Raw genomic sequence first — 9,698 nt, 5'->3', positions numbered from 1 at the left:
GCGCAGTTCAGCAAACGAGCGATTGGCCTGAGTGATCCGCGTAGCTCCGCCCATCCCTGGGCCAAAACGTAATAATGTTAGACTAAACTTGCATAACCCCACCCACACAAAAATGCATTCCTCTTATAGGGCAAAGCCCGCCACGATTTGTTTTCGCCACGCCCATTTAGGGGGTTGCACGCTTCCGTGTTTTCAAGCGCGTTCAGGTGACCGCTCAGCTGATTCGCCACTCGCGGCCGCTCACTCGAGCTGTCATGGCTTCTCGTGTGCTGTTGCTGTTCCTGTTCCTGGTCTCGGCGTTGAGCTGCTTCGTTGTAAGTACGCAGCGCCGGGGTAATATTTAATACTTCGTGTGCTTGTTTTGCTTATTCTCTTTTCCTCAGACGATGAATGGATGTGAATTGAGTTGACGGGGTGTGTCTCTTCCTTGCATTTTTTTTAAACTGCTGTATTGTACTTGTGAGTGTGTTTGTACGACGGCTTTGATTTGAAAGATTTTTATGTTTTAAAGTGTATAGAAAAGTACTGTCGAGTTTTCAAGACGCCGTTGCTTTCTTATCAAAATACCAGAAATACGGCTTGTCTTTGAAAATAAATCGTCCTGTGCGAAGTGAAAACACTGAAGGATAAAGTTCACTACTAGATGAGAGGAGCTGATAGAAGTCTGATGCTGGTCTTTAAAACTCGAACTGCGTGTCACGCGTACGTACTGTGAAGGCGATATATACCGTACAGTCGTGGCCAAAAGTTTGGAGAAGGACACAAGTGTTGGTGTTCACAAGGTTTGCTGCGTCAGTGGTTTTAGATCTTTCTGTCAGATGTTTCTGTGGTATACTGAAGTAGAATTGCAAGCACTTCATAAGTTTCAAAGGCTTTTATTGACAATGACATTAATATCTGTAGTGCTGGCCCTTCTTTCTTTTTCAAGACCTCTGCAATTCCCCCTGGCATGCTGTCCATCAACTTCCGGGCCAAATCCTGACTGATGGTATTCCATTCTTCCATAATCAATGCTTGGAGTTTGTCAGAATTGGTGGATTTTTGTTTGTCCACCCGCCTCTTGAGGATTGACCACAAGTTCTCAATGGGATTAAGGTCTGGGGAGTTTCCTGGCCATGGACCCCAAATTTGGATGTTTTGTTCCCCGAGCCACTTAGTTCTCTTTTGCCTTATGGCCCGGTGCTTCATCATTGCTGGTCACCAAACTGTTCTTGGATGGTTGTTAGAAGTTGCTCTCGCAGGATGTTTTGGTCCCATTCTTTATTCATGGCTGTGCTCTTAAGCAAAATTGTGAGTGAGCCCCTGCACTGCCTTGGCTGAGAAACAACCCCACGTGACATGAATGGTCTCCGGATGCTTTACTGTTGGCATGACACAGGACTGATGGTAGTGCCGCTCACCTTTTGTTTTTTTCCGGATGCCCCAAACCATCGGAAAGGGGATTCATCAGAGAAAATGACTTTTCTCCCAGTAGTCCAATTCCTGTACATTTTGCAGAATATCAGTCTGTCCCTGATGTTTTTCTTGCCTTCTTTTTGCCCTTCTTGACACCCACCAGGCCGTCCTCCAAAAGTCTTTGCCTCAACCACACCTGCCTGCTGCCATTCCTGAGCAATCTCTGCCCTGGTGGTGCCCGCAGCTGAGTCACCTGTAGGAGACGGTCCTGATGCTTGCTGGACTTTCTTAAGCGCCACAGTTAACAGGCAAATAATTAAGCGCAGTTCTCTTCAATAATTCCATTTCTGTTCTCCATACCTCCCAGCAAGCTTTGTCCTACACCTCCCGACTCCAGTTTGCTTACTGGGTCCACAGCAGACCTTGACCTGGAAGTGCTTCTGTTCTTCAGTTCATGTGATATGCTAGCACTTCCGGGTCAGAAGGAAAACTCAAGTTTGGGCTTTCGTCCCCCTGACTGGGTAGTACTTCCAGGCCATGGTTGAGACGTGACTCCCCAGGTTCTTTGGCAGCGGCACCTAGCAGGGCTGTGGTATTAAACTACATGTCCCATAGTGCCTTGCAGGAATCTGGGGCACCGCTGCAGTCCAGGGAAACCTGCCATCTAGCGTTTTGGGGGGGAAGTAGTGTCCCAAAGAGGTTGCCTTCCCTCACCGTTCCACTCTTCGGGCGTCCCGGCCATCTATCACACTAGGTAGTTGGGCAAAGGATTTAGGGTGATTGACAATCATGCCACTGTAAGAAAAAAAAATGTGTTTACAAGTGGCGTAGATTTGAAACGACTGCTAATCTGTCCAGGATTGGCCAACCCTGCAAATTCACCCCAAGAGACGGACATTTGATACTTTAAAGAAGACTCCAAGAGCCCCAACATTTCTTCACTGGATCAGCAGATAACTCTTGCAAACGTTAGTGTCATTTATCTGCAATCGGAACGAGTTTGTGCACATTCATTAGCGCACGTCGTGTTACGTACAACTGGGCTCGTGAAGGTGCGGTTTAAAACTGTGGGCCCTCCATGCCTTGCACACACAGCAAGGCAGGTCACTAACTGAGACTAATCTGTAGTCCGAGGGGTAAGAAATATGTAGAATATACCAATGCAGTTCAGCTTGGGGCGGCACGGTGGCACAGTGGTAGCGCTGCTGCCTCACAGTTAGGAGACTCGGGTTCACTTCCCAGGTCCTCCCTTCGTGGAGTTTGCATGTCCTCCCCGTGTCTGCGTGGGTTTCCTCCCACAGTCCAAAGACGTGCAGGTTAGGTGCATTGGCGATCCTAAATTGTCCCTAGTGTGTGTGTGTGCCCTGCAGTGGGCTGGCATCCTGCCCGGGCTTGTTCCTGCCTTGCGTCCTGTGCTGGCTGGGATTGGCACAGCGACCCTGTGTTAGGATATAGTGGGTTGGAAAATAACTGACTGACTGACATGATGAAGTCCATGAAAACGGCAACTGATAAAATGAAATGATGGCAGACAGTATTTAAGTAAGCACGGTTTTCTTAGAGTTATTTCACATACTTGAAGAGCCCTCCGGCACGGTCACGTGCGTAAGCACAAGCGCGCCTTAAAAACGTACGCATCCAAACCTCACTCACGGCAAGGCTGTCGCTAACTGAAGAATAACGTTGACTCAACGCTGTTAGAAATGACAGGAATATACCAATACAATACTCTACTTATGGGGGTTATAGGAACCTCCCATAGATTATGAATTGTCATCTAGTAAAATATTCAGGAATCTTCCAGAACTAGGAAAATGGATCTTACTTACAATAACTAAAGTCGTTTTTCATTACCATTTCTGATCTTATAAAAAAGCAGCAGGCTGTGTAAAAGAAATCGCTTAGCTATCCTATTTTTTTTTGTCATTTCTTAAATTTGTTGAGTTGCGAAACTACCTGAACTTACAATTAGGTGTTGGCAGTGGTGCAGCGGACACCTCTGTAGGCCCCACCAAGCATGGGGTGGGCAGGAAGGGGGCACAAAAATATATATTTAATTTTTAAAAGCGTTTTTAGTTTAAACAAAGCACTAAACGGCTGCTATGTTGCACTGCGTGACATTGCAGACGGCTTGACAGGTGAGCACGGTGATACATGGAGTCTGCAAAAATTAGTGAGCCGACAACAAAGAGTTGCCAGCCGATGAGAAAAGGAAAGCAAGCAAGCAAGCGCTGCTCAAAGCCTGCAGCTGGCACATGAAGCCTTTGACTAAATACAGTAGAGTCTCGCTTATCCGACATAAACGGGCTGGCAGAACGTCGGATAAGCGAAAATGTTGGATAAATGGCATGTGTTAAGAAAAAGCCTATTAGACGTCAAACTATGTTAGAATTTTACACATTATGAACCTAATAATCATGTTTTACAACAAAACTGTGGAATAAATTAGCTGAAAAAATGAACTTACAGTTACAGAATTGTCTGGAGTTAAATACAGTATGTAGTGTACGTAAAAAGTTCAGTCCTCTGATGATTTAAAGACATTTTTGATCGTAGTCTGCTTTCCTGACGAGTGCCGTTTCTTCGCTGTCAAGTCTCGCCATCTTTGCAGCCTCATTATGTCGATTCCTGTAGCTTCTTCTTGTTGCTCAATGTAATTAATTGCACTTTCTAGAGCAGTGTTTCCCAAACTCGGTCCTTAGGACCCCCTGTGGCTGCAGGTTTTTGTTCCAACCGGATTCCTAATCAGTGACAACACCTGATAACACTGATCTCATTTAATTAGATGGTATTTTTTTTTCTTTTATTCGACATTCAGAAAAGCACAGCAGCATGATTTTTACATTTATAAGACATTTATAAATATTTCTGCTTTTGCTATAGATTTAAAGGCTTAACTCTGTTTTGTTGATTTCATTATATTTTGCCCTTTCTGTGTGCAGTTTTTCCCCTTTGTTGTATCTTAATAATGACAATTTAAAACAAGCAGAACACACACACTGAATAATCAAAAGCTGCAAGTACTTTAGAGTCAGACCCACTAATTAGTAGATAATGGATTAATTAAACAATTAGAACACCTTGAAAAGTAGAATGAAAATCAAGATGAAAATACTGTTAAAAAGAAAAAAATACATTATTCCTTTATAACTGTTTGGTACATTTTAATTTTTTTCTTTTTAGCAAACTTACTTTTCTAATTTCTATATTGTTCCCTAAACACAGAACTTGGGAAATATCTGTTCCCTTAATTAGCGGAGGAGTTCAATTAAAAACAGAAGCTGGTTGGAACAAAAACCTGCAGCCACAGCGGGTCCCCAGGACCGAGTTTGGGAAACACTGTTCTAGAGCCTTAACTCCGTCACTCATATAGTCAACATCCGTACGAGCGTATACCGTTTACTACAGCATTGTGACTGTGTGTGTGTGTGCTGTGATGTGCGAGTCCCCGTCTTGCACCCGAGAACACGAAGTTGAGTCTCAGTACTTTAGCAACACCAGCTTTATTTAAGCTTGAAACAGCAACAGCGCGGTTATTTATTGTAGCGGGATCTGCTATTCTCCTACACACAGACACGGCACTCGGGCAGGGTCGGAGGAAAGTAGCACTGAGCCCAGCGTATTAATAATGTTCTTGTTCCTTGTATCGTGATCCATGTCCATGTCCGCGATCTCTTCGGATTGGCCTTCCGCGTGTCGTCCCGTTGGGTGGAATCCCTCAAGAGTTTAGAAACTCGCTCACACCAGCCATGATTCTTTTTAAAGGTAAAGTGCTTTACTTTATATTTTGTATTAATCATTTTTATATGAATAGTTTTGGGTTGTGGAACGAATCATCTGAGTTTCCATTATTTCTTATGGGGAAATTCGCATTGATATACGAGTGCTTTGGACTGCGTGGACATTTCCAGAACGAATTACGCTCGCAAACCGAGGTTCCACTGTAATTAGCTGCGGTAGAGTCAGGAGCAACAATAAAATAGACTACGGTCACGCTCGCAACTTGCAGTTCTTGTTGCCAATAGATGCATTTTTTTTTTTTGCGATGGGACGTCGGACAATACGGAATGTTGGATAAGCGAGACTCTACTGTATCTAGGATTGCTCCTATGCACAAGTCATCAGTGGAACACAGAACTGGTGAGCTGATAACACCGAATGACACAGGCAGACACGGGAGGCACTCTTCTAAAACCAATAAATGTTTTCTTTTTCTTCCCCATTCCCACAGGCACAACACAGTCCCAATCCGCAGAATCACCACAACACTTCTTTCCTTTTATCTCCTCTCCGGCAAGCTTTGTCTCCCTCCTCCCGACTCTCGCTTCCAGAGTGGTGGCTGCTGGCTCCTTTTATAGCCCACCCGGAAGTGCGTGCTCCAGGTGTTTGATGACCCATTTCCAGCTGCACTTCTGAGTGTGGCAGAAGAACCGCCCATATGGGCTCAGAAACCACTGCAGCACCCCCTGGTGGTTGCCAGAGAATTCCAAAATCTCATGCCCGTGGCCACCGATTCAACCCAGGGGGGCTGCCATCTATCTTTTTCTGGGGGAGGTGCTGTCCTGACCTGGCTTGCTCCCCAAGTCCATACAATGAAGAGGCATCCCGGCCGTACAAGAACCTTGTGACAATGTCCATCAGGTGAATTGAGCATCGTGGTGTGATTATTGATCCTTGGAGAGGACAGGTGAGACTTGTACTTGCATTATTGACACTAGGTGTAGTGTGGTTAGTGTTGTGTCCTCACCTGGAAATGGACCAGTTAAATGTAACGGAGCCATGGCTTGAAAATGATGCCGTTTTGGGATATGAGACCTAAATTCTACTGTTTTTGGACGCTGTGGTCCTCTTAGCTTACCTGTATCTCTAACATACAGTACACTGGAGTGGTACATTGTGCAGCGTAATGTCGTCAAGATGAAAATGAGCACCTCGTGTTCTATGACCATGGTGCTGTCTTAGTAGCCTGTTTTCTGACGGTTAGTGGAGGGGACAGCTGCCTCACCTGGAAGAGTTGAGATAACTTGTCGTCTTGTTCAAAAGTAACGGTAAGTGTACTTATTAGATTGACCAACAGATATGATGACCATGCTTACAGGTGCTGAACCAAGTGTTGAAGGCGAAGTTAAAGCTGAGTTAATGAATGAAGTTTTTGATTTACTGGTTGATTCATGTCCACATCCTCCAAAGCAGGGGTGTCAAACTCCAGTCCTGGAAGGTCGCAATGGCTGCAGGTTTTCATTCTAACCATCTTCTTAATTAGTGATCAGTTTTTGCTGTTAATTAACTTGACTCGGGCCCTTAGTTGTTTGTTTTGTTTTTTTTTTTTCTTAATTAGCAAGCAAACAATAATGAGACACAAAACAAGCCACCTCATGACCTGCTCACCTGTGCCCATCGCACAATATATGAAAATAAAGAAAGGTGAAGGTCTCAGTAAGGTTGATCTCTCAGGTCACCAAAGCATTTTGACAGAAAATCAACAGTTTTGAAAATGTCTGCTGTGGCAGAATGAGAGCAGCAACAAACAAGTCATGATATTCAACAATGGGCTTAATTAACAGCAAGAATCAGCTTCTCATTAAGAATCTGTTTGGAGTTTGTAGCCCCAATTTAGCTGGTCATTTGTCGGCTCGTTTCACGCCTCATTTCTGTTTGGCTGCCATTTAATAAAGAAATAAATCAATTCAGAGGACTGAATCTTTAAAAACAGGGCTATTAAAATGAAGGGATAAAGGAGTTAATTAGCAGTGAAAACTGGACACTGATTAGGAAAAGGTTTAAAATGAAAACCTGCAGCCACTGCGGCCCTCCAGGCCTGGGGTTTGACACCCCTGCTCCAAAGCCAACGGTCTTCAAACTTAGGTTGGCGAGAGAGAATAATACTTGTTGTTTAAGAATAAAATTGGTCCAAATGTTTCTGCGGAGAGATGGCCGAGTTCACACTGTTTGATAAGAAAAGGAGCAGGTGGTTTAACCGTCTAAAGGTGAGGCTGTCTGGGCATATGCAATAGAAGGCATGCCAAGCCTCACACAGTCAGAACCGACCACAGAACATGCTATGGGAATGATATTTTCCAATGACCTCAGAGAAACCTTGGAATTCTCGAAGAAAGAGCTGGAGTCTGCTGTTCGGAAAAGGGAAGTCTGACACTTACTGACATGTCTCTCACCAGGAGAAGTGAAATGGAGAAGTCAAGTCAGCACTTGATGCCACTTCCCTGTCCATACTGTACCGTGTGGTACAGCACATTGTCGAATGCTGGAGGAGGACCGCGGTATCCTGGTAATGATACACAATTTGAATATTACTTTGTCACTTTTTATAGGTATGGTGACTGGACACTCTTGGAACTAATACAGGAAGTTACATGTTTTTTTCTTGTATTTTCTAATTCTCTGTTACGGTAATAGAATTATTAGAACGCACATCGCTATGTTAACGCCGGTGACCACAAGGGGGCACCTCATAGTCCCGAATGCCAGACACAACTGTCACAGACACAGTCTCAGGTTAAAGTGATTTTATTTTATAATAGTACCTTCACGGGCACTTTACTCACTCCAGCACGGTACAATATAATGAAATGATTTTCCGTCTAAGTCCTCTCATCCAAAGGGAGTGTTGTCTTCTTTCCTCAGAGTCAGGGCAGGTGCCCCCATTTATGTTTTAATAATTTTTATTTACTAAAAACTTTAGTCTCCAAAGTACTCTCCGTGTGAATGAATGCACTCGTCCCAACTGTTTTCCCACTGGTGGAAACTTTTTTTGGAATTGCTGAAGAGCGACGTTGTCCAATGTCCACAGCGATTTTTCTTTGACTTCCTCCACTGTACAAAAACGCTTTCCTTTCGGTTCTTTTTATCATATGCTGGAACAAGAAAAATTCACACGGAGCAAAGATCAGGCGAGTAGGGAAGGTGACGAGAACTCCCAAGACACACAAGTCAATTTATTAATCTCTTCAATAGTCTGACGACGATCTCCGTGAAATTGCATTGCGAATTTTTTCAAGATTTTCGTCTTTCTGCATTGTGGAAGGTTGGCCAGATTTTGGTTGGTCTTCAAGTGACATTTCTCCTTGTTTGAAATGTGAAAACTACTCGTAGACTTGTGTTTTACTTAAAGCTTCCTCTTTAAAAACTGTTTCAAGCACCATTACAGTTTCAGCAGCTGTTTTCCCCAAGAGTAAACAAAATTTAACGCAGACTTGCAGCTCTTTATGATCACCCATCACAAACCTCGCAGAACACGTTTATTAAGCACCAAGAAAAACTGACATGGATTGCAATAGAGAGTAACACTGCCACAGAATACCATAAGTATGCTACACCTAGCGATGAAATTCGCAACTAAGTCGAGATTGTGCGCCAGGTACAGATTCCGGTTATTTTTGAGTACCCCCTCGTATGTCATCAGATGGTAGAGTACTGTAAACTGTGAGCTGAAATATTTCAAGTTGAGATTGTTATACTCGCTTATGTTGATTTGCACACGCAAGTAAGAATTTTGCTGTACACGTGAATATAATAATCCTATAAATCTATCAAGTTACAAATTGCTGTAATTTTTTAAAGTAAACTAAAAGAAAATGCCGTTAAGTATTCCTTAGGTTTACACAAAGGTATGAATGGGACCAAGCTGTGCTGTAAACTTCTGCTTTCAGGGGTTTTTATAGGGTGATGTTGTTGTTTTACATTGCGACTTTTACCGTTTTCTCACAAATCTCTTTTCGAGGTAAAAATAGTAGATCTTGATATTAAAGTGAAAAAGAAAGTCATAACGAGGTTTCAGACAGTGTGGGACTTTCTCAGTCTGGCCTCCCACACTTTCTAAGAAGGTGTTAATCGTTTAATGTCAAGCTGGAGTTTTGCGAAGGATATGAGAGCTCCTCAGCGTGACACATGATTGTACTGTAGGTGTTCACAGGGCTCAGATTCCTGTTTTAATAGAGGGGATTCACCATGGCACTGATTATTATGACTTTTTTTTTTTAACCAAACCATAAAAATTGAATTTGGGCAAAAGTTAACTTTTTAACTTTAATACTTAGTGCTAAGAAAAAATAGCTCTGTCTTTGGACTATAAAGTAGTAGAATTGAGGTTCAGTTGCAATCCCTGACGTGCTCTCTGTGTCCTCACTAAGTCCTGTATCATTGACCCCCCAGTGGTAGAAATATAGAAACAGCCATATCATTGTTACTGTTTCTTAAAAAAAATGATTTATTGATGTATATTGGAATGTTTTGAAATAAAAAAAGGAACTTAGGAAGAATATTCATCTTAACAACATTAATTATTA

The 9,698-nt window shown here is 43.1% G+C and overlaps 1 protein-coding gene across 2 annotated transcripts in view; it reads left to right on the top strand.

Annotated features, from left to right (window-relative positions):
• The first annotated feature begins 214 nt into the window (after positions 1-214).
• The window catches only part of glb1 (galactosidase, beta 1), a 119,618-nt gene continuing 110,134 nt past the window's right edge, over positions 215-9,698 (top strand). For both annotated transcript variants that reach the window (XR_005630797.1, XM_039737706.1), the window contains exon 1: positions 215-314. Coding sequence is in view for 1 of the 2 variants with exons in the window: in XM_039737706.1 (XP_039593640.1) it covers positions 255-314 (60 nt within the window). In the remaining variant the exon portion in view is untranslated. The remainder of the gene's footprint in view (positions 315-9,698) is intronic.

This window comes from Polypterus senegalus, chromosome 15 (assembly GCF_016835505.1).
Source record: "Polypterus senegalus isolate Bchr_013 chromosome 15, ASM1683550v1, whole genome shotgun sequence".
Taxonomy (NCBI): Eukaryota; Metazoa; Chordata; class Cladistia; order Polypteriformes; family Polypteridae; genus Polypterus; species Polypterus senegalus.
This window is presented reverse-complemented; position numbering and strand designations above follow the sequence as displayed.